Source organism: Anomaloglossus baeobatrachus (assembly GCF_048569485.1).
Source record: "Anomaloglossus baeobatrachus isolate aAnoBae1 chromosome 3 unlocalized genomic scaffold, aAnoBae1.hap1 SUPER_3_unloc_3, whole genome shotgun sequence".
NCBI classification, from domain to species: domain Eukaryota; kingdom Metazoa; phylum Chordata; class Amphibia; order Anura; family Aromobatidae; genus Anomaloglossus; species Anomaloglossus baeobatrachus.
Genome location: NW_027441782.1, coordinates 1 through 26,518, shown reverse-complemented (window position 1 = coordinate 26,518; position 26,518 = coordinate 1). Strand labels below are relative to the sequence as shown.

Genomic DNA, 26,518 nt, shown 5'->3' with positions numbered 1-26,518 from the left:
ATCTTGGATTTTCCGGAGGGGGGGGGGTGTTGGATAGATTTCTCCGGTACCGGGGGCTTTGGGGGCACTAAGGGCTCATATTTATTTCTCATCTGACATGTTTGATCACGTCAGATGAGAAATAAATCAATTTTACCGGCCATTTCTTTTTTTTTAATGTTGTCGCCGGTATACGGTGTATACCGGCGATCGCATTAACGGGGTCCAGAAAAAACACCCCGATTCATAATCTGGGGGGTCTCAGCTACCCCCGGTAGCTGAAACCCTCGAGATTTTCGGTCGCTGGGGGGCGCTACAGGGTTTTTTCGGGCCGCCGCTTTAAAGCGGCGGAACAGAATAAGTACCCTGTTTTGCCGCCGCTTTAAGTCGTACGGCCGTCGTTATGAGGTTAAGAAAACTAGAAGGAAATCGTAAAGTAAAGCACAAAACGAATTCTATAACTTCAAATCAAATTGCAGCACATATTGTGAACATATCAAGAAGCCCAAAAGACCGAGCTCACACCATAGAAGTTAAAAGTAAGTTTAAGCTACTAAAATCATCAGTGGCGCCATCTGAAGAATACTCACGTGCTTTTACAACCTGTGACATTGAAATTGCCCTTGCTGAAACTAAAATTACCAAAGCTCCCGGCTCTGATGGGATCCATCCTGAATTTCTCAAAAACTGTGGACCTTATGCGAAAAAATGGATGGCAAAGTTCTTCTCAGATATTATGGAGAATGCTCAAGTCCCTAGTAAATTAAAACATGCCAAAATAATTGCATTGTTAAAACCTGGGAAGCCTGAAGATAATCCATCAAGCTATAGACCTATTGCCTTGTTGAGTTGCATATATAAGCTCTTAGAACGCTTAATATATAACAAGATCAGTCTAAAGATTTTCGACTCAATACCTATAGAGCAAGCCGGCTTCAGACCTGCTCGAAACTGTAGTGACCAAGTCTTAGCTTTGACAACTCTCATTGAAGCTGAATTCCAGAAGAACAAGAAAGTTTCAGTGGCGTTTATCGATCTCTCTGCTGCATATGATACTGTGTGGAGGGAAGGACTTTTATATAAATTTCTGAAGGTGATTCCATGTAAGAAAATGATGTACCTCTTGAACAATATGATTGCAAATCGAACTTTTCACCTTATTATGGGCGATTCAACCAGTTGTAAGAAATCTTTAAACAACGGACTGGCCCAGGGATCAGTGCTGGCACCTCTCCTGTTTGCCCTGTACCTAGCTGATATTCCTAAAACAGTGTCACAGAAATTTGGATATGCCGATGACTGGGCACTTGCTATGGTAAGCAAAACAATGGAGGAAGCAGAGGATGTTCTTACAAAAGATCTTAGTGTAATGGGAAAGTACTTCCGACAATGGAGATTAAAACCTAACCCATCAAAAACGGAAGTTTGTTGCTTTCATTTACACAATGCAAGTGCCAAGACTGAACTTAAAGTACAATTTGAAGGCCAATCTGTTAAACACAATTTCAATCCTAAGTACTTAGGTGTAACCCTTGATAGAAGTCTAACTTTTAAATCCCATCTGGATAAATTGGCACAGAAACTGAAAGCACGTAATAATATTATTCAGAAACTTTGTGGATCCTCCTGGGGCTTGGCAACATGTTTTGAGAACATCTACTCTTGCCCTGGTGTACTCTGCTGCAGAATACTGTGCTCCAGCATGGTTAAATAGCTGTCATGTAAACTTAATTGACACTCAGCTGAACAACTCTTTGCGTATAATATCTGGTGCTATTAGACCTACACCTGTTCACTGGTTACCTGTGCTGGGTCATATCGCACCCGCAAATCTAAGAAGACAAAAGCTCCTACTTAAAGAGTACACTAAAGTAGTGAATAATGAAAAACTTCCAATACACCAAAATACCAGAGATGTTACAATACAACGATTGAAATCAAGACACCCACCCATCCGAACTGCAATCACCTTGCATGAACAAGACTTCAATTTAGAGGAGAAATGGCGAGAACTTTGGGTCAATGTAGTAGACGGTGATCCCCAAATGTTCCCTAATTTACAAAACCCTCCACCAGGCTTCAATCTACCAAGGAAAACATGGGTTACTCTAAATCGTATCAGAACAAACTTTGGCGTCTGTGCAGATTTTATGTATAAGTGGGGAAAATATGACTCTCCGACCTGTGACTGTGGAGCAGATCGACAAACTATCCAGCACATTGTTGAGGAGTGCCCCCTGAGATCCTACCATGGTGACAAGAAGGATTTCTATATTGTAAATGATAACGCTATTGCATATATAGAAAATCTTGATATTCAAATTTGATTTTTACCCTTTTGATATTTTTCAATCACTGTCTATTGTCTGGTGTTTATTTTTATATGATGGTAAGATAAACGTTCATACGATTAAATAAATATTACACGTGTAGTGTATCGGGATGTATATTACAGGTGTAGTATGTGGCGGGTGTAGTGATGTAGTATATGGGGATTGTGTGTATATGTATGTTGTCATGATTGACTCCTGGCTCAGCTGGAGCTGAGGCTTTTTTTTAGTTTCACTTCTGATGCAGGTCACGTTAGGGGTTAATCCTTTCTGCCTCGTTCTGAAGGTCAAGCTGCTTTATTAGGGCACGGTTTCTCTTGGACTTCGCCAGTGATATTTCTGGCTCTGCTGTGTTCTGCTCTTGAGTGACCTGTTGTCTGCCCTGCCTCCTCTTGACCTCCGTGTTCACCTGACCTGTTAACCTCCTCTGTTGTCTGTTTCCATCAGTGTCTCTCCCGCTGTCTCCCCGTTCGTTCCTTATCGGTTTACCTTAATTCTGTCTTGTCTTCCCACTCCCCCTCGCTTCTAGGCTCTGATTTCCCGGCTACTGACTATTTGCTTCCCTCTGACTACGTTTAGACTTTGCCCTTGTGTACTTACAAGACCTCATGTTGTGACACGGCTTTCTGACGATTCTACTGCCATCTGGTGGGCTTGACTAGTATTACCTCTGCTAGGGAATTCCCTGCTTATACGTTTCCTCCACTTTTACGCCCCCTAGTGGTTTACCAGCTAACTACCTTCTCAGATAGTTTCAGGAATCCTCTCAGTCCCACATTACTGCGCTGTACTGCTATTGTACATCTTAGAATACAGCGTGACATATGTATACATTGTGTGTATGTGTATATATATTATATACACACACAGTATATATGCGTGTGTGTATATGGGAAAATTAATTGCCCACCCCTGGTCTACAGGTTAATGAGGGTGGGGGAGACAGTAGGTCGGGGATACAAATAGATACTGTAACAATCAACTTTACAAATCAATACGTACAATTAAGCCATGTTGGACATTGGAGACCATGAAAGAAAGAAATCTTTTGTATCGGAGTCCCGTGCGTTTTAGGTGTAAAAAATTGTATTTCTCAATTTACCGTAAAAATCCTCTGTGGTTGAATTCATTTGAGGACACAAGAGGTGTGATGTGGATTAGACCACATTGTTCTCTCGGTCTCGGAGGTGGGACGACGGGAGGCAATTACACCCAGATGCCAGTAGTCACAAGCTATATTTGAAAAACAAAGCGAGAAGATTAATAACACACAGAGTTCCCTGTGCGAGCCCCCCCCACAATGTGCAACACGGCTCCCTGGCCAGCGTGAGCCCCAAGGTGCAACACAGCCCCCCGCTCAGCAAGCCCCGCCAAAGTGAAGCATCACCTTCTACCTAGTGCAAGCCCTTCCAACGTGCAGCCTCTTCCCCTGCGGCCCCCCAAACCTGCAGCCTCTCCCCCTGCGAGCCCCACCCAACATGCAGCCTCTCTCCCTGCGAGCCCCCCAACATGCAGCATCTCTCCCCGCGAGCCCCCCAAACGTGCAACACTACCCCCTGCCCAGCGTGAACCCCTGCAAATAGTCCGGATCTTAATCCAATGGAAATTCTTTGGTGGAAGTTGAAAAAAATGTTCCATGACAAGGCTCCAACCTGCAAAGCTGATCTGGCAACAGCAATCAGAGAAAGTTGGAGCCAGATTGATGAAGATACTGTTTGTCACTCATTAAGTCCATTCCTCAGAGACTGCAAGCTGTTATAAAAGCCAGAGGTGGTGCGACAACATTCTAGTGATGTATTGGAGGGTTCTTTTGTTTGTTTGTTTTTCATGATTCCATAATTTGTTCCTCATAATTGAGTGATTCCATAACTTTTCCCCCTGTTTGGTCTTGAATAGTAACCGTTACTGGCTGCACATTATGTTTTCAGGATTTTTTTTAGTGTTTCTTAATGCCAGAAAGTTTCCATTTGAAATTACTTTAGTTTTGTGCCGTCTGTGATCGGCTTTTTTTAAACAAAAGTAAACAATTGAATGGACATCCTCAGAGCCAGGAGAGGCCAGAATTATTGTCAGGGGTTGTATATAACAAAACACTCAATAAACGTCCCCAGGGGCCACATCTGTGATTGGCACAACGAGGAAGTCTGATGTGAAGTGGGGGGTCCTGATAATGTTCCCAGAATAGGGATCCCTCCCACTCCAAATACTTATTGTGTAATCCAGTGTTATACTCCAGAGCTGAATTCACAATTCTTCAGGCTTCAGAGCTGAGATCTGACAGCCTCCCCCTTGCTCAGTGTCTGTACAGTGTTTGCTCTGGTGATTTGTGATATAAAAGGAGGTCTGGCATCTCTGGATGTTTTTATTTTGCAATGGGGGGTATGTTATTAAAACAAGAGGGCATCCAAGTAGTGGACAACCCCTTTACATGAGCTCCTATAATGTGGGGACAGCTAGGATAACATTTCACATAATATAACATCACCAGAGTGAGCGCTATACAGACACTGAGCAGGCGGGACACAGGGAGATGAGATATTAGGGGCGAGTATGCTGACTGTTTCCTATACTAGAACTTCAATGTTACAGAAGCAGGACATGCAATCTATAAACCTTGTCAGCAATTTAGTGCCCCCTAGAGGAAGTAATATGCATAAACCTGCCTTTGTCTCATAGTGGGTTGTAAATGATACCAACAGCGCCACCCTTGCCCGTAGGTTATGAATGGTATTACAGTTCAACTCCATTAAAGAAAAGAAGCGGAGCCTCACTGCCACCTATAAACCGTAGACAGGTGAGGGTAGAGACAATCATGTATATTGGTCTACCCCTGTGCATATAACCTACTGGGGGGCAAACTGAAGCCCGAAAACTAAGCCTCTGGGGTCCGTGCTTTTATCCCCTTTAAATATACTGTTTTGCTTATTATTGATCCCACAATGACGGCTGAACACTCGTGAAGCCAACAGCTTTCCCTCCCGCCCTCCTCACACGTGCATGCTCAGTTCAATTGAGCATGCGTTTCTTCTTCATCCACTTATCTCCCCCAAGAACAAAAGGATTAGGTATGTTGCAATTCACTTGTCTGATCCTTATCGCTCCCTCAATAGGGGGAGAGTCGGGAGGCCCCCATACATTATAGAGGCCACTGAGTATGTACGACCACCGCTCCCAAAGGCAGGAAACACATATGTGGTCGCACATGCTCAGTACAGCTCCATTCACACAGGGCACTTTGGGAGCCTCATCCTAAATATCCGAGCAGTCAGACCCCCCAGAGATGGTGAATTTATCATCTATCCTGTGGATATCTATTGTTTATGGGACAACCCCTTTAAATATAATAAGTGAAACAGCAACATTTTCTTTTTGGGTGCTCCTGTCCATCCACACCTAGTGGCGCTCCATATTCTACACACGCTGTATATTTTTCCATGCATTTCTCAGGATCTTATAGAAGCCCCTGAATACTCCAGTGCAATATACAATCCAAAATCTATAGGTGTCCATTCTAGATATTATGCTGCCCTATAGGGGATGAGCACAATAAACTTCATCCGATCTGCACCGATTACGCTCCTGACTCTGCACCTTCCTCCACGACGACTAAAACAAAAGGGAAATAACGAAGGTAAAACCGGAGCGACGAAACCTGATTGTGCTTATACGACTAGAACCACCCCCGAGGAGCGATCCAGGCTCCGCCTGTGCATAGCTGTCACCATGGAAGCGTCCACACTGTGTCTGCATGCAGCCGATACTGTATCATAAATATAGCGGTGTACTGTCCACAAGGGGGCGTCACATTCCCCCTGATACAATCTTTTAGTGCTTGGGTGAGTCAGGGGATAGGACGATCTCTATTTTATGTTCTTTAATAATGCTGTCCGGGCATTCACCACCGCCTTAAAGGCGTCTTCACTTCTTGGAGCCACGCATTTGTCCGGGTGGAGGAGCACAGCGAGCTTCCGATAGGCTTTATTTACTTCTTCCCTACAAGAGGAACATTTATTAATAAAGAAGATATTACGCTATAGCGTCACCTAGCAGTGACTTTTAATGGAGATATGGAGGAATTTATATACTGTATATTTTCATAAGAAAACTAAGTTCACCCTCTTTCTTTCAATTCCATGGTTTACATATTGGGATATAATAAAAATAAAAAAAGTTGGTCTTTAGATATTTTTAACTAGTGATGAACGGGCACTACAATGCTCAGGTGCTCGGTACTTGTAACTAGTGATGAGCGGGCACTACCATGCTCAGGTGCTCGGTACTTGTAACTAGTGATGAGCAGGCACTACCATGCTCAGGTGCTCGGTACTTGTAACTAGTGATGAGCGGGCACTACCATGCTCGGGTGCTCGGTACTGGTAACTAGTGATGAGCGGGCACTACCATGCTCAGGTGCTCAGTACTCGTAACTAGTGATGAGCGGACACTACCATGCTCGGGTGCTCAGTACTGGTAACTAGTGATGAGCGGACACTACCATGCTCGGGTGCTCAGTACTCGTAACTAGTGATGAGCGGACACTACCATGCTCGGGTGCTCAGTACTCGTAACTAGTGATGAGCGGGCACTACCATGCTCGGGTGCTCAGTACTCGTAACTAGTGATGAGCGGGCACTACCATGCTCAGTACTCGTAACTAGTGATGAGCGAGCACTACCATGCTCAGGTGCTCAGTACTTGTAACTAGTGATGAGCGGGCACTACCATGCTCGGGTGCTCAGTACTCGTAACTAGTAATGAGCGGGCACTACCATGCTCGGGTGCTCGGTACTCGTAACTAGTGATGAGCGGGCACTACCATGCTCGGGTGCTCAGTACTGGTAACTAGTGATGAGGGGGCACTACCATGCTCGGGTGCTCGGTACTGGTAACTAGTGATGAGGGAGCACTACCATGCTCGGGTGCTCAGTACTCGTAACTAGTGATGAGCGGGCACTACCATGCTCGGGTGCTCAGTACTGGTAACTAGTGATGAGGGAGCACTACCATGCTCGGTACTGGTAACTAGTGATGAGCGGGCACTACCACGCTCGGGTGCTCGGTACTCGTAACTAGTGATGAGCGGGCACTACCATGCTCGGGTGCTCAGTACTTGTCGGACACTACCATGCTCGGTACTTGTAACTAGTGATGAGCGGGCACTACCATGCTCGGGTGCTCAGTACTGGTAACTAGTGATGAGCGGGCACTACCATGCTCGGGTGCTCAGTACTGGTAACTACTGATGAGCGGGCACTACCATGCTCGGGTGCTCAGTACTGGTAACTAGTGATGAGCGGGCACTACCATGCTCGGGTGCTCAGTACTCGTAACTAGTGATGAGCGGGCACTACCATGCTCGGGTGCTCAGTACTCGTAACTAGTGATGAGCGGGCACTACCATGCTCGGGTGCTCGGTACTCGTAACTAGTGATGAGCGGGCACTACCATGCTCGGGTGCTCGGTACTGGTAACTAGTGATGAGGGGGCACTACCATGCTCGGGTGCTCGGTACTGGTAACTAGTGATGAGGGGGCACTACCATGCTCGGGTGCTCGGTACTGGTAACTAGTGATGAGGGAGCACTACCATGCTCGGGTGCTCGGTACTCGTAACTAGTGATGAGCGGGCACTACCATGCTCGGGTGCTCGGTACTCGTAACTAGTGATGAGCGGGCACTACCATGCTCGGGTGCTCAGTACTGGTAACTAGTGATGAGGGAGCACTACCATGCTTGGGTGCTCGGTACTGGTAACTAGTGATGAGCGGGCACTACCATGCTCGGGTGCTCAGTACTCGTAACTAGTGATGAATGGGCTCTACCATGCTCAGGTGCTCAGTACTTGTAACTAGTGATGAGCGGGCACTACCATGCTCAGTACTCGTAACTAGTGATGAGCGGGCACTACCATGCTCGGGTGCTCGGTACTCGTAACTAGTGATGAGCGGGCACTACCATGCTCGGTTGCTCAATACTTTGTCGGACACTACCATGCACGGTACTTGTAACTAGTGATGAGCGGGCACTACCATGCTCGGGTGCTCAGTACTGGTAACTAGTGATGAGCGGGCACTACCATGCTCGGGTGCTCAGTACTGGTAACTAGTGATGAGCGGGCACTACCATGCTCGGGTGCTCAGTACTGGTAACTAGTGATGAGCGGGCACTACCATGCTCAGGTGCTCAGTACTTGTAACTAGTGATGAGTGAGAATGCCAAGAGTGTGCAAAGCAGTAATCAAAGCAAAAGGTGGCTACTTTTGAAGAACCTAGAATATAAGACATTTTCAGTTGTTTCACACTTTTTTGTTAAGTATTTCATTCCACATGTGTTAATTCATAGTTTTGATGCCTTCAATGTGAATCTACAATTTTCAGAGTCATGAAAATGAAGGAAATTCTTTGAATGAGAAGGTGTGTCTAAACATTTGGTCTGTACTGTATGTATGTACATATACATACATATATATATATATATATATATATATATATATATATATATATATATATATATATATATATATATATATATATATATATATATATATATATATATATATATATATATATATATATATATATATATATATATATATATATATATATATATATATATATATATATATATATATATACAGTCCGACCACCAAGAGTCTATACATTGTAGGCTCTATCACACACACGTGCATTCTCATCACTGGTGGTCTGTGCTGTATATACAGAGCTGGGTCTCGCAGATAATGAAGAGGCCGCTGCGCTCCACATAATGCTGCGGTCACAGCTGATGGGCAGGGATACACAATCACATCCCCCTGACCTAATACTGATGACCTATTCTACAGATAGGGGATCAGGGAAGCTGCTGTTGTCACTAGTGATAATTTGTTCCCGTCCGTTTTGTCTCCACGAAAACAGACGCCATGATGAGGTTTCGTGCCCACCGCTTGTTTCTGAAGACATCCCTCTTTATTCTCCAGCAGCACTTCCCTACACAGCACCTCTAAAAATAAAAGTATCATTATACTGTCCCATAAATATCTGCCCCTGAATAAATAATCGCTGTGCTTCCTTCACAAAGTATCCCCCCACACTGCCCTTATCCAAAATACCTCCCACACTGCCTCTCTCCTTATTATACCCCCACACTGCCTCTTTCCATAATGTCCCCCCATATTGCCCCTCTCCAAAATATTCCCCAACTGCTCCTTTGTAAGCCCCACACAGATGCACAATACAATACACCCTCTCCCCACACACACCCACCCACACACAATATAATGCACCCCCCAGTTACACCCTCCCCCCACACACACTATACAATGCACCCCCATCACCCCCTCCACAAACACACAATACACCCCCATCACCCCTCTTGCCCCACACACACACACACTACAAAGCACCCCTCATCACCCCCTCCCCCCACACACACAATGCAGCCCCCATCACCCACACACACACACACACACACACACACACAATGCAATGTACCCCCCATCACCACACACACAAAATATGCACCCCCCATCACCACACACAAATATCATGTACCCCCCATCACCCCACACACAATACAATGCACACCCATCAACACACGCATAGCACCCCCTATCACCACACACACAATACAATGCACCACCATGACCACACACACAAATACAATGTACCGCCATCAACACACACGCATAGCACCCCCTATCACCACACACAAATACAATACACCCCATATCACCACACACACAAATACAATACACCCCATATCACCACACACACCCTCCTCCCTCCCTTGTAATACAGTACTCCCCCTCTGCTTGTCGCAAAGCTGTGTTCCTTCACAAATGTTCCCCCATTATGTGCCCTCAGCTTCTCCCCACTCATCCCCATTAATTAAACCTGTCATCTTCAGCTCCTCCATGGAGCACTTACCACTGCCTGATGTGTCTGTGTCTCCCGCAGCACTATGATGATGTCAGCAAGGTGCTGATCTCATCACGCTGCTGCACATTGGGGGCGGGGCCCAGTCATGGCACTACACACTGTTCAAATGTAGAGAGCTGCAAATACATTTGAATAGGAAGGAGGGAGCTGTGGTCACCAGCATCGGCACCGCCAGCGCTTGCTCCACCACAGTGTGTGCATACCGGACACACCATCACACAACAGGGGCGGCACAGCACAGCGCGCTGCCTCCTGGTCCTGCTGCAGCTACTGTGCGCATGGCAAATAATGCTGCCCGGCCCACTACAGGCACCAGCCCATCTGGCATTTGCCAGAATTGCCCTATTGCCAGTCCGGGCCTGTGTCTGTGTCTGTGTGTGTGTTCTTAATTAAATTATAGAGATCCACATATGTTTGTAAAGACACCGCCGCTTTGAGACAATAAAGTATCAGAAGTAGCCCTCTCTGTCTCCAACAAAAAAAAAAAAAAAAGTATTATATCGTCACTCATTTACATAGGACTATATAAACTTAGTTTCACATTCCTAAACTTCACTTTTAACAAAGAAACTAACTATACAAGTCCTTATCTAAATTATACAGAGGTCTCTGCTGCATTACACCAGGGGAGACACAGTACAGACTCTACAAAGACTAAATGAAGTGAAGATTTAACAAAATGGATTTTGCGCTCATTCAAGCAATACACAAATGGACGAATAAAAAGGTACAACTTGGCTATATATAATTTAAGAAAAAAAAAAAAAAAACAACCCAGAAAAGTTTTCTCCCAATCACAAGAGAGAAAAAGAAAAGTGTAAAAAACTGAATAGTTTGTAAATGATCCATCATAAAAAGTACACAACCGTAATGACCCATGAAATACAATGAAGTCTTTATTAACAAATATTGAAAGTTTTTAATATTTACTAAAACAGACATTCTATTCATGACTATGGCTTCACTCCTGTGTGAATTCTCTCATGTGTAATGAGATGTGATTTCTGAGCAAAACATTCCCTACATTCTGAACATGAATACGGCTTCTCTCCTGTGTGAATTCTTAAATGTTTAACAAGACCCGATTTCCGAGCAAAACATTTCCCACATTCTGAACATGAATATGGCTTCCCTCCTGTGTGAATTCTCTCATGTGTAATGAGATTTGATTTGTCAGCAAAACATTTCCCACATTCTGAACATGAATATGGCTTCCCGCCTGTGTGAATTCTCTCATGAATAATGAGATGTGATTTCCGAACAAAACATTTCTCACATTCTGAACATGAATATGGCTTCTCTCCTGTGTGAATTCTCTCATGTGTAATGAGATGTGATTTCCGAGCAAAACATTTCTCACATTGTGAACATGAATATGGGTTCCCTGTGTGAATTCTCTCATGTATAATAAGATGTGATTTGTCAGCAAAACATTGCTCACATTCTGAACATGAATATGGCTTCACTCCTGTGTGAGTGCTCTCATGTATAATAAGATGTGATTTGTCAGCAAAACATTTCTCACATTCTGAACATGAATATGGCTTCCCTCCTGTGTGAATTCTCGCATGTATAATGAGATGTGATTTCCGAGCAAAACATTTCTCACATTCGAAACATGAATATGGCTTCACTCCTGTGTGAATTCTCGCATGATTAACAAGAACTGATTTCTGAGCAAAACATTTCCCACATTCTGAACATGAATATGGCTTCACGCCTGTGTGAATTCTCTCATGTGTAATGAGATGTGATTTGTCAGCAAAACATTTCTCACATTCTGAACATGAATATGGCTTCACTCCTGTGTGAATTCTCTCATGTGTAATGAGATGCGATTTCTGAGCAAAACATTTCTCACATTCTGCACAAGAATATGGCTTCTCTCCTTTGTGACTTTCACTTCCCTTAGCATTCTGTGTTGAACTCCTGGTACCATCATCTGTCATAAATAAAATTGATGTTATAAGCTTTTAAAAATATAACCTCAAACATACAGATAAGACACATAAATCCATACAAATTCCAAAATGTGTAGCAAAGTTCTACTTTATAAGGCCTATGTGACAGAAGATACCCAAAATAACATTTTAAAAACTGCACCCTTCGAAGTGCTCAAAACGACATTCAATAAAACATATCTACAAAAGCATATCCAGTGGCACTCAATAATATAAGGATACCGGCATTACTGCTGGAGAAATATTAGAAAAAAGGGATTCATACATAGAGAAAAATGAGTAATACGACATAGCAATACCTATGTCGTATTACTCATTTATTGCATTACTGCTTTAGGCCTCTTTCACACATCCGTCAAACCCATGTACGTCTTGCACGGACGTGTAAAAGGTGCGTATGACCCTCCATGTGTCGTGGTTTCGGCACACGAATGCTCTCTGTGTGTTGTCTGTGATACAGGAATTTTACGCTCACCTGTCCCTAGTGCTGCTGTCTCCCGCACTGTTGCTTCCGGTCCTCGGTGCAATGAATATATAATGAGCAGGGGTCGGAAGCACGTGACAGCAGCAGCAGAGGACATCAGTGCTGGAGAAGGTGAGTGTAGAAATTAATTTTATTTTACAGAAACGTGTTTTTCTCCAGTACGTGTCACACTGATGTCATGCGGAGCACATCCGGCGGTCTGTGTGACACCTGTGCTGCTGGAGTAAAATGGATATGTCAATGTGTGGAGCACATGGACACACGTATGCTCCACATGGACACATGGTTCATGTTAAAACACTCCCGAGTGCGCAAACCCATTGATTATAATGGGTCTACGTGTGTCAGTCTCTCCGGGAACGTGTGAAAACGGACCTCACATGTACCGAAGACACGGATGTGTGACGGAGGCCTTAGAGATATTTACAAAGTCAGATTCTTAGCTTATGTATTGGCCAATCCATGTGAGCCCGATAACCTTAACAAGCACCTGACCAAGCACTTTGCCCTATAGCCATGGTGTCTGCACCATCTTATTTAGCCAGGAACCTATCTGTCCAGACATGCAGATTTTTAATCACAGATGGAGGCATTTAAGGTTAGGTTCCCAATATAATGAGATCACCTTGGGCTCACATGGATTGGCCAATACATAAGCTAAGAATCTCTATGAAAATATCTCTAAAGCAGTAATGCAATGCCTATGTCTTTACTCATCTTTAAACATTAGCTGTGTATTTATCCCTTTTTTGTAATATTCCCACAGCTGTAATGCAATGCCAAAGTACTAGAATTAAGTACAGCTCACCCCAGAGACCACTCCAAATGTCGGCATTAGGAAGCAAGGGATCCCGCTTCGGCTCTTTGTTAGGCACAGATAAATAAAATAAGTGATCCAGCTTCCATGTGGCTTTGAATAGAACTCCAACGTTAATGAAAAAGTCTTTTAAAAGCAAAATTCAAGTACAAAATAGAATATGATACAGCAGGTCCAAAGAATTGTCTGACCACCTAAGCCAGATCACTTATTTCCTTCATCAATGTCAAAGTACACTTTAGATGCGTCACAGGAATTAAAGCAATGTGGAAGGAAACAATAAAGATTTACATTTTTCCTACAAAAGTGTTGTTTTAACCACAAATTTTCATCTTCCCAAAAGGTAACATGAGAAATTGTACCATATAATTCTGTTATGCAATTTCTGTGTTCAGGCCCACATTCGCGGGATGCCACCGTGGCGGACTCTGTTCACAGGCAACCTGATCTAAAGGTCCAGTCACACTAAGCAACTTACCAGCGATCCCAACAACGATAGGGATCGCTGGTAAGTTGCTAGGAGGTTGCTGGTGAGATGTCACACTGCGACGCTCCAGCGATCCCACCAGCAACCTGACCTGGCAGGGATCGCTGGAGCGTCGCTACACGAGTTGCTGGTGAGCTCACCAGCAACCAGTGACCAGCCCCCAGCGCCGCGTGGAAGATGCTGCGCTTGGTAACTAAGGTAAATATCGGGTAACCAACCCGATATTTACCTTGGTTACCAGCGCACGGAGCTACACGTGCAGAGAACAGGGAGCAGCGCACACTGAGCGCTGGCTCCCTGCTCTCCTAGTTACAGTACACATCGGGTTAATTAACCCGATGTGTCCTGCAGCTAAATGTGCACAGAGCAGGAGCCGGCACTGACAGTGAGAGCGGCGGAGGCTGGTAACAAAGGTAAATATCGGGTAACCAAGGACAGGGCTTCTTGGTTACCCGATGTTTACTGTGGTTACCAGCCTCCGCAGAAGCCGGCTCCTGCTGCCTGCACATTTAGTTGTTGCTCTCTCGCTGTCACACACAGCGATCTGTGCTTCACAGCGGGAGAGCAACAACTAAAAAATGGCCCAGGACATTCAGCAACAACCAACGACCTCACAGCAGGGGCCAGGTTGTTGCTGGATGTCACACACAGCGACATCACTAGCAAAATCGCTGCTACGTCACAAAAGTTATTCGTTAGCAGTGATGTTGCTAGCGATGTTGCTTAGTGTGACGGGGCCTTTAGTTGCTCAGCCTCAGCTGAGTCTTTTCCACTGCTTTTCAGTCCTGCAGGAGTTAATTCCTGTGTGGTGTGTGAGACTCAGGGGGCTAATTTATATTCATCGGTCTTCTCCGTATTTAAGGTTTGTGAGTCTGTTTATTACTGCAGATGATACCTTCAGCTTATGTTCCTGTGATTCTGGTCTTTGTGGCGATCCTATTCTTGGTGACCAGTAGTTTACTGTTTGAGTGGTCTGGAAGTTCCCCCGTTGTTCATTTACTTCCTTCGTTATACTTTATTCCCTCCCATACATGTATTGTCTCTCCTCTGTGTGCAGTGTGTATGAGTTTTGTTTTTTTCCCTGTGTCTGTGGTATTTGTGGGGTTTGCATCTCCACTCTCGATGAGGGGGGAGAGGGGGTGTTAGATCAGGGTATGGAAAGGAGTTAGGGTTTTGCTGGCGGTCCAGACCTGGATACCATCAACCCTACCTCTGGGATAAGAGAGAGCACAAGGTCCCTAGTCTGAGAACCAGTTTCTGGGGTCCCTGCTCCAGTTACCCCAACACCTCCGTGATACCCTGGTTTTGGGACTAACTTCTCAGCTGAGTAGTAACTGATCAATCACTCAGAACAGGGAGCCCCGAAGATAGCAAGCACCTCCCAATTTCAGATTGGACAGCTGAGCTGTCGCTCAATAAACTAACAACTTGGCATGGCCCTGATTCTATACTGAGGCATAATTGTCACTCACTGTGTCGAAGACAGCGGAGAGATTGTTCATCAGAACAAAGACTGACTGGAACACCTATATGTGTGAATTAGGTGCTAGCTCAGAAATACAGGACTATAATAAAGATAATAAGCTGCACACTAACCACTATAAAAATGTAAACATGAAAATGGTAAAGCATTACTACTATAGGGATACTATGAAGAATGAAAAAAATGACATTTTTGTGTACTCACCGTAAAATGTGTTCCTTGGAGCCTTTCATTGGGGGACACAGACAGTGGGTATTATGATGTCTCCAGGGAGGCGTGACACTAGATTTGCAAAAGTGTTAGCTCCTCCCCCCACAGCATATACCCTAGCTAGGCAGGAAACTAGCTCAGTTTGGTGTAAAAGCAGTAGGAGGACAACCAAAACCACAAGGGTGGGAGCTGTGTCCCCCAATGAAAGGCTCCAAGGAAGACATTTTACGGTGAGTACACAAAAATGTCATTTCCTTTCTCGCCTTTTCATTGGGGGACACAGACAGTGGGACGTCCCAAAGAAGTCCCTGGGTGGGAACTGAACTATTAACAGTGTATAACATCAGACTAAGCTGACTAACGATTGCAACTGCAGTGAACACATATCAGAACACTGTCAAAAACCGAGCAGCGGCCACTTATAAATGGGCTACTTAAGCAAGCATTGTTGACCTTAGGGAGATCAACATATCCACTGCGGAGACACCATCACGTGTTTCTCAACGCAGTGATTCTAGAGCATTGCCCCCTGGGAAGTATGCAAATAAGAAAGCCGCGGAGACACCATCACGTGTTTCTCAACGCTGGCAGGAAACTAGCCAGGTCTTTCACCGGGAAGGAACAACCACGGGAAGGGCAGTCTCCAGTCAAGGAGACCACCTATACCAAACATGGTATCCATCCACAGACAGCCGTTTCGGGGTATTTGCCCCTCATCAGTGTGGAGTAGGAATCTGGCTAGTGGGGGCAATGCCTAGTAAAAGACTACTTAAGCAAGCATTGTTGACCTTAGGGAGATCAACATATCCACTGCGGAGACACCATCACGTGTTTCTCAACGCAGTGATTCTAGAGAATTGCCCGCTGGCAGGAAACTAGCCAGGTCCTACTCCACACTGATTAGGGGCAAATACCCCGAAACGGCTGTCTGTGGATGGATACCATGTTTGGTATAGGTGGTCTCCTTGACTGGAGACTGCCCTTCCCGTGGTTGTTCCTTCCCGGTGAAAGACCTGGCTAGTTTCCTGCCAGCGTTGAGAAACACGTGATGGTGTCTCCGCGGCTTTCTTATTTGCATACTTCCCAGGGGGCAATGCTCTAGAATCACTGCGTTGAGAAACACGTGATGGTGTCTCCGCAGTGGATATGTTGATCTCCCTAAGGTCAACAATGCTTGCTTAAGTAGTCTTTTACTAGGCATTGCCCCCACTAGCCAGATTCCTACTCCACACTGATGAGGGGCAAATACCCCGAAACGGCTGTCTGTGGATGGATACCATGTTTGGTATAGGTGGTCTCCTTGACTGGAGACTGCCCTTCCCGTGGTTGTTCCTTCCCGGTGAAAGACCTGGCTAGTTTCCTGCCAGCGTTGAGAAACACGTGATGGTGTCTCCGCGGCTTTCTTACTTATAAATGGGCCACTGCCGCCTGAAGGACTTGACTTCCAAGAGCAGCCCCCGCGGAGGCATGCGTATGCACTCTGTAGCATTTTGTAAATGTGTGCACACTGGACCAGGTAGCGGCCTTGCAAAGTTGGGCTGCCGAAGCCTGATGGCGGATAGCCCAGGAAGCACCCACTGCTCGCGTAGAGTGGGCCCGCACAGATTGAGGAGGAACACCACCTCGTGTTTTGTAAGCCTCACAGATGGCAGTCCTAATCCATTGAGAAATCGTGGATTTAGAAGCCGGATTGCCCTTTTTGTGTCCTTGTGAGGACGAAGAGGGCATCGGACTTGCGCAACGGCGTTGTTCTGGAGATGTAGATCCGCAGAGCCCTGACGAGATCTAGAGTGTGAAGGGCTTTTTCAAAAGAGTGGACCGGGACCGGGCAGAATGACGGCAACACAATGTCCTCGTTTAAGTGGAAAGAAGATACGACCTTCGGGAGAAAAGCGGGGGAAGGCCGAAGGACCACCTTATCATGATGGAAAATCAGGTAAGGTGAGTGACAGGAAAGGGCCGCCAGTACGGACACTCGCCTGATAGAGGTAATGGCGACTAAAAAGGCAACCTTCCAGGACAGTCGTTGAAGAGAGATTTCTCTCAGAGATTCGAAGGGAGGAAGCTGAGAACCAGATTCAGATCCCAGGGATCTAAGGGATGGCGATAAGGAGGGACCAAATGCGCCACCCCTTGAAGAAAGGTACGGACCTGAGGGCGAGAAGCCAGCCGCTTCTGGAAAAATACTGACAAGTCAGAAACTTGTCCTTTAAGGGTACTGAGAGCTAGACCAGAGTCCAGACCGTCTTTCAGAAAGGCAAGAACATTAGGGATTGAAAAGGTAAGGGGCGACCGATTATGATGGTCACACCAGGAAAGATAGGTCTTCCAGGTCCTGTGGTAGATACTGGTGGAGGAGGGCTTCCGAGCATTAAGCATGGTATGAACTACCTTAGAAGAAAGACCTGATTTTGCTAGAATCAAGGATTCAAGCGCCACGCCGTCAAATGCAGCTGTGCTGTATTCTGGTGGAATATTGGACCTTGCGACAGAAGATCCGGGCAGTCGGGAAGACGCCAGGGAGTGTCGCCGAGCAGTTCGAGAAGCTCTGGGTACCAGACTCTCCTGGGCCAGTCCGGGCCTACGAGGATCACCGGGATTCCCTCCGCTTTGATTTTCTTGATTACTCTCGGAATGAGAGGAAACAGAGGGAAGATGTAGAGTAGGCGAAACTGCAACCACGGAAAGACTAGATGTATTTTGGCGTTCATCAGAGAAGCCATGAGGTCCACATCTGGGAGTCCCCAACGAAAAGAGTGATCTGATGGAACACTTCGTCGTGGAGGGACTATTCCCCTGCCGCTAGACCTTGCCTGCTGAGAAAGTCTGCGGCCCAGTTGTCTACCCCCGGAATATGGACAGCTGAAATAATGGGAATGTGCATCTCTGCCCAAATAAGAATCCTGGATACTTCTTTCATTGCTGCCCTGCTGCGAGTTCCTCCCTGACGGTTGATGTAAGCCACGGCCGTGGCATTGTCTGACTGGATCCGAACAGGGAGGCCCAATAGTAAGGGTTGAAAATTCTGAAGGGCCAAAAATATGGCTCTGATCTCCATAACATTGATGTGCAGGGAGCGCTCGGAAGGAGACCAGCGTCCGTGAATAGTGTGGTGGAGAAATACCGCCCCCCAGCCTATCAGGCTGGCATCCGTCGTGACTACTTGCCAGTGGACCGGGCGGAAGGACTTCCCTTGAGATAGGGATGAGGCTTGAGTCCACCAGACGAGGAAGCTGAGCGCAGACCAAGATAGGTGGACTGACCGGTCTAGGGAAGCTGGATTCTTGTCCCAGGTGGATAGAAGATCCAGTTGTAGAGGGCACAGATGGAATTGGGCAAAGGACACGGCTTCTATGACCACCACCATCTTGCCTAACACTCTCATTCCATTCCGAAGGGATGTGTGACAGCAAGAGTGGAAGGGATTGGGCGGCCCGGATCAGGGAAGACCTCTTGTCCTCTGGAAGAAAAACCCGGGCCATGAACCGTGTATCAGCATACCTAAAAAGGTGATGCGCTGATGAGGAATGAGGGATGACTTGTTGAAGTTGATAAGCCACCCTAGCCTTGACAGCGTGTCTAGGCAAATCTGCACGCTTTTTGAGCAAACTTGAAGAGAGCTCCCTTTGACAAGAAGGTCGTCCAAATAGGGAACAACCAGGATGCCTCTGGGGTGTAAAATGGACATGACGGCCGCCATGACCTTTGTGAAGACCCGAGGCGCAGTGGCCAGCCCAAAGGGCAGGGCTCTGAATTGGAAATGACGGTGTCCTACGGCAAAGCGAAGGAACCGTTGATGAGAGACACATACAGTTAGGTCCAGAAATATTTGGACAGTGACACAATTTTCGCGAGTTGGGCTCTGCATGCCACCACATTGGATTTGAAATGAAACCTCTACAACAGAATTCAAGTGCAGATTGTAACGTTTAATTTGAAGGTTTGAACAAAAATATCTGATAGAAATTGTAGGAATTGTACACATTTCTTTACAAACACTCCACATTTTAGGAGGTCAAAAGTAATTGGACAAATAAACCAAACCCAAACAAAATATTTTTATTTTCAATATTTTGTTGCGAATCCTTTGGAGGCAATCACTGCCTTAAGTCTGGAACCCATGGACATCACCAAACGCTGAGTTTCCTCCTTCTTAATGCTTTGCCAGGCCTTTACAGCCGCAGCCTTCAGGTCTTGCTTGTTTGTGGGTCTTTCCGTCTTAAGTCTGGATTTGAGCAAGTGAAATGCATGCTCAATTGGGTTAAGATCTGGTGATTGACTTGGCCATTGCAGAATGTTCCACTTTTTTGCACTCATGAACTCCTGGGTAGCTTTGGCTGTATGCTTGGGGTCATTGTCCATCGGTACTATGAAGCACCGTCCGATCAACTTTGCGGCATTTGGCTGAATCTGGGCTGAAAGTATATCCCGGTACACTTCAGAATTCATCCGGCTACTCTTGTCTGCTGTTATGTCATCAATAAACACAAGTGACCCAGTGCCATTGAAAGCCATGCATGCCCATGCCATCACGTTGCCTCCACCATGTTTTACAGAGGATGTGGTGTGCCTTGGATCATGTGCCGTTCCCTTTCTTCTCCAAACTTTTTTCTTCCCATCATTCTGGTACAGGTTGATCTTTGTCTCATCTGTCCATAGAATACTTTTCCAGAACTGAGCTGGCTTCATGAGGTGTTTTTCAGCAAATTTAAGTCTGGCCTGTCTATTTTTGGAATTGATGAATGGTTTGCATCTAGATGTGAACCCTTTGTATTTACTTTCATGGAGTCTTCTCTTTACTGTTGACTTAGAGACAGATACACCTACTTCACTGAGAGTATTCTGGACTTCAGTTGATGTTGTGAACGGGTTCTTCTTCACCAAAGAAAGTATGCGGCGATCATCCACCACTGTTGTCATCCGTGGACGCCCAGGCCTTTTTGAGTTCCCAAGCTCACCAGTCAATTCCTTTTTTCTCAGAATGTACCCGACTGTTGATTTTGCTACTCCAAGCATGTCTGCTATCTCTCTGATGGATTTTTTCTTTTTTTTCAGCCTCAGGATGTTCTGCTTCACCTCAATTGAGAGTTCCTTAGACCGCATGTTGTATGGTCACAGCAACAGCTTCCAAATGCAAAACCACACACCTGTAATCAACCTCAGAACTTTTAACTACTTCATTGATTACAGGTTAACGAGGGAGACGCCTTCAGAGTTAATTGCAGCCCCTTGTCCAATTACTTTTGGTCCCTTGAAAAAGAGGCGGCTATGCATTACAGAGCTATGATTCCTAAACCCTTTCTCCGATTTGGATGTGAAAACTCTCAAATTGCAGCTGGGAGTGTGAACTTTCAGCCCATATTATATATAATTGTATTTCTGAACATGTTTTTGTAAACAGCTAAAATAACAAAACTTGTGTCACTGTCCAAATATTTCTGGCCCTGACTGTATAGGAATGTGTAAATAATCATCTTCAACGTCTATGGAAGCTAGGAATTCTCCAGGTTCCATGGCGGCTAGCACTGCTCAATGATTCCATTCTGAAGGTTCGAATCTGTACGAATTTGTTCAGCCGTTTGAGGTCCAAGATAGGGCGGACAGAGCCATCTTTTTTGGGAACGACAAAAAGGTTTGAATAGAAACCTTTGCCGCGCTGTTCCAGGGGCACTGGAATGATAATATTTGCTTTCTGTGCTATGGCCTGAAATAAGGCCTGGCTTTGCGTTTTGGACTTTGGAAGACGAGAACGCAGAAACCTGTTGGCCGGCAGGGAATGGAAATTGATCTTGTAATCTGAGGTGACGATTTCTCGAACCCAAGCATCTTGAGTGTGGTCTAGCCAGATATCCCGAAAAAGCAGAAGCCGCCCTCCAACAGGAGTCGGATCTGAGGGATACCTGGCATCATGCTGTGGGGGCCTGTACAGAGCGAGGTCCTTTGGATTTAGGTTGCTTGGAGTGGGAACGCCAAGAAGAGCCCCTTGAGGGACCGGATCCTCGATCTGAGCGTTGGGACGATCCTTGGGCTGATGGTTTACTTTGAGGCACTGTCCGCATTCCATATTTTTAGCCAAAGGACTCTGCGGGCAAAGACAGCATTGGCCGCCGATAGGGCTGACAAACTAGCTGCATCTAGGGAGCCATGAAGAAAATAGAGGCTAGAGAGAACAAATCAAGGATCTCAAAAGCCGCCGGGGGAATATTACAAGAACGAAGCATCCTGCGTAGGTTCTTGCTCCACACCCCCATAGCTCTCGCGACCCATGTTAAGGCAAACAGGGGGCGAAGAGAGGAGCCCGAAGCCTGGAAATTAGATTTGACCGCAGCATCAACTGCGCAGTCGGACAAGTCCTTGAGAGACGCGTTGTCATGACCGTGTGTTTAGCCAGTCTGGATACTGGCGGATCCACAACAGGGGGTACTGACCCAGGCTTAACCATTTCAGAGGGAAAGGGGTAAGCGAATGAAGAGAAGGGTTTTTTATTAAGCCTTCTATCAGGGTGATCCCACCGTTTAGATATAATTTGCCGAAAAAACAGATCCTGAGCAAAGGATTTAGGAGGCTTCTTGGCCCGCTTGATTGCCGACTGAGAAGTCGGGTCAGGAGGCTGATCGACAAAGTGATTGACAGCTGAAATTAGTGTGTCTTCTATATGCCTAGACTCAGAAAGGACATCTGAATCAGAGTCAGAGTCTTGAGAATCGTGACTACTAAAGGTCACGGAACCTCGGTCAGACTGACTATCGTCCGAGTCGGATGAGGCGTAGAGGTCACAATGGCGCCTTTTGGAAACAGCCTTTTTACGTTCTGGGGAAGAGGGACCAGACGAAGCAGGCGGGCTCCTCTGAGGGAGCTGGGCCGGGGGAAGGCTGTGGGAGCCTGAGGACGGCTGGGATATCTGAGAGGCAAGGTCATCTAACCTTTTAGACATTAGAAGAGCCCATGAAGGCATTACATCATCAGACGGGGGTGCTGCCTGGCCAGAGCAGAATCCAGAGACTGCACACCATCCTGGTCCAGCAACGGGGTCTGTTGTGACACGGTAGAAGGGGCATTGCAGCCCCAGCATAGTGGATAGCTTCGGCCATTAGAAAACGAGCGTCCACAGGTGGTACAAGCATAGTACAGGTCCGTAGAGGACGCCTGGGAAGGTTTATCACCCTTGCGGTTACGCATGTCAGCAATAGAGTCCTACAGCCCTATAGGGGTAGAGTTATATGAGTGAGGAGCCACTAGCAGTATTATAAAGTGACTGCTATGCACAGCCGGTATATACCGTAGCAAAATGGCACATACTGTCAAACAGCCGGCATATACCTGCAGGCAGAGCCAGTATATACCACTAATAGCAGATATACACCGCTAGCCAGCAGGCACCCACCGCTAGAGAGACAGCGATATACCGCTGAGCAGAGCGGTATATAGTGCTGCAGAAGTGCAGAGCCAAGGAGGCGATCTCACGTGAGTCTGCTCCCCACGTGGAAAATGGCGTCCAGTGTTCCTGGCAGCATGGAGAGAGACGGCCCCCGGAGGCTGATTGGTCTCAGGGCTGGGACTAAGCGTGACGGCCAATCGGAAAGGAGCTGCTCCTGAGTGAGGGAGCGGCTTCCAGAGCAGTGAGGGGGCGTTGCTAGAATGCAGGCCGAAGCAGGGGGCTAAATTAATGATGCTCCCTGGGATCACGGCCTGCATCAGCCCACCGGTGCCTTTCCAGGCGGCGGTTTGGATGCAGGCGACAGATGACTCGTCGTCTCCCTACCTGCTCCTGGTTCCGTCTGAAGACGCGTCGGTCATGGATGCGGGGATCTCAGGGACGCATCTTCGGCTCAAGGCTGAAGCAGGTCCTCGGCTCTGCTTAGCCCTCTGGAGCTACGTTGGTGTGAGGTGCTTCCAGGGAGCCTGGAGGGGTACGCAGACCCGACCACTTGGGCACGAGGGAAGACTGATGGCTTGTGCACGCCAGGTTTACTCTGCCCGTCAGGGGGGGGAACGAGGGTGGCAAGGCACCCCGGTATTGCCCCATAATCAAAAATAGAATGACTAAGCAAAAACAAAATAAAACAAATAAGCTGGCCTAAGGCACCCGGTAGAGCTCAGACCAGACATGTCAGCCTCCATGCTGACACTAGAAAAAACAGCTAGTTTCCTGCCTAGCTAGGGTATATGCTGTGGGGGGAGGAACTAACACTTTTGCAAATCTAGTGTCACGCCTCCCTGGAAACATCATAATACCCACTGTCTGTGTCCCCCAATGAAAAGGCGAGAAAGGAATACATTTAGCTATCTGGAAACAATGAAATACATGAAAAAATGGTATTGCAAAACTGCTATGAATATTTGAAAGTAGGAGAGATGTTTAGCAAATGTATTGATCAATGAAAGTGAGCCCAAAAACCAACCTCAAGGTAATCTCTAATTTTTCAGCAACTTAACTTCAATGCCTCTCTATGTGCTATTAAAATCTGCAAGTATGGGCAGACAGGCTCCTGGCTATATAGGATCATGAATAGAGTCTGGTAATAGGGCGGGGTTCTCAGTCAGCAGAAACTGAATGCTAATTAGAAAAAAGACTGACTGGAACACCTATATGTGTGAATTAGGTGCTAGCTCAAAAATACAGGACTATAATACTATAATGCACATATAGGTGTTCCAGTCAGTCTTTTTTCTGATTAGCATGCAGTTTCTTCTAACTGAGAACCCTGCCCTACTACCAGATTAGGTTGCCGAAACATTAGAGATTACCTAGTCGCTGGTTTTCGGGCTCACTTGCATTGATCAATAGATTTGCTAAACATCTCTACTACTTCCAAATATTCATAGCAGTTTTGCAATACCATTTTTCATGTATTTAATTTTTTCCAGATAGCTAAAGGTATTTTTCATTGTTCATAGTATCCCTATAGTAGTAGTGCTTTACCATTATTCATGTTTATACTTTTATAGTGGTTAGTGTGCAGCTTATTATCTTTATTATAGTGGAGAGATTGTGACACAGTAACTGCAAGGAGAAAATGCAGTTACATTCTCCCAGCAGCTGCTCACATCCAGTCACCAGCACAGTGGGAGAGGCGGTAACAGTCACCACTTACTAAATAGTGGGCGCACAGTAATCAGCCCTCTTGCACTGCATTGGTGACTGTATACGAGCGGCAGCAGGGAAAATGTAACTTTATTTTCTCCTTGCAGCTGGGAATGTGACTGTTCTCTTTGTTATTTAATGGTGACTCTTCACTGAGGAGGGTTACCTGTGGAAAGGTCTCTACTCCGTTCATCACCCCGCACATCCATTTCTCCTTTTTCCATTGTGTCTGCAGCGTTCTGCATATCTTTTCCCTGAATTACAAAGCTGTAAAATAAATAATGTAAAAGTCAGGGACAGAAGGAAAAGTCATGTGGAAGGTTCTAGATGGACGCTTCTACCAGAGCCGTATGGCACCTGAGACCAATCCATGCATGGCCTCTACGCCTCCTATATCCCCCGTGCTGCCCCAGAGTCAGTTCAGCAGGGATAGAAGCAGACGTGGCAGGATCCACTTAGTGTGGTACATTATGACATTGGTATTTCCTTCATTGTTTGGTCTTCACAATTTGGACGCCCTAATGCTTATTTTTCCATCATTTTAGAATTGTTTTAGTCAACAATGTTTAGTCAAAATTTTTTTTTTTCACCACAAAACTGTTACTTGAACCAGGTAGCTTTTTGTTTCACAAGGGTATCAGGAAAAAATGTACCATAAAACGTATTGTGCAATTTCTCCTGAGTACGACGATACCTCATATGTGGTGGAAAGTAATTGTTTGGGCGCATGGCAGGGCTCAGAAGAGAAGGGCACCATTTGACAGCAAAATTGGTTGGAATCATTAGCGGACGCCATGTCATGTTTGGAGACCCCCTATGGTGCCTAAACAGTGGAGCTCCCTCACAAGTGACCCCATCCCCTCAAGGAAATTATCTAGATGTTTGGTGAGCCCCTTGCACCCCCAGGGGCTCCACAGAAGTTGATAACGTTGAACCGTGAAAATTATTTTTTTTCTTTACCACAAAATTTTTGCATCAACCAGGTAGCTTTTTTTTTTTTTTTTTACAACGGTATCAGGAAAAACTGCACCGTAAAACGTATTGTGCAATTTTTCCTGAGTACGCAGATACCTCATATGTGGTGGAAAGTAATTGGGCGTATGGTGGGGCTCAGAAGAGAAGGAACGTCATTTGACTTTTCAAACGCACAAACGCGGTGCACTGATCGGCCGCTGCAGGACGCACATTCGGATGAGATACAAAAAGCGTCGGTGATACGGAAAAAAAGAAAAAGTCACGCCAAAAATTGAGAAGGGATGCCGATCCGTTATCTGCATCCCTGATCAGCACTCAGCGGGACACACGGACAGATGCGATCCAAAAAGCGTCGGATACGGAAAAAAGTCACGCCAAAAATTGAGCAGGGATGCCGATCCGTTATCTGCATCCCTGATCAGCAATTGGCAGGACGCACGGACAGATGCGATACAAAACGCGTTGGGGATACGGAAAAAAAAAAGTCACGTCAAAAATTGACCACGGATGCAGATCCGTTATCTGCATCCGTGATCAGTGCTCGGCGGGACGCACGGACGGATGAGGTGTAAAAATGGACAGGATACAGGGGAAAAAAAAAAAAAAAGTTATACTCACAGTACCCAGAGGAGTAGCAGGAGGAACAGAAGACAAGCGAGATAGACAGCTGTACAGGAGCCGCAGGCAGGACGTTGGACAGATCAGCAGAAGACCCAGGAAGAAGGACCCAGAGATGGAGGCAGATGTGATCGGGCCAGTGAAGAAATCGGA

At 46.0% G+C, this 26,518-nt stretch overlaps 1 protein-coding gene across 1 annotated transcript; it reads right to left on the bottom strand.

Moving 5' to 3' along the window:
• Nucleotides 1–11,173: 11,173 nt before the first annotated feature.
• LOC142258729 (uncharacterized) lies at nt 11,174–25,039 on the bottom strand (the record flags this gene model as incomplete). Its single annotated transcript, XM_075331342.1, has 2 exons — nt 11,174–12,187; nt 24,939–25,039. Coding segments are annotated over 2 exons (1,090 nt in total), but the record flags the coding sequence as incomplete, so codon positions are not given.
• Nucleotides 25,040–26,518: the final 1,479 nt, after the last annotated feature.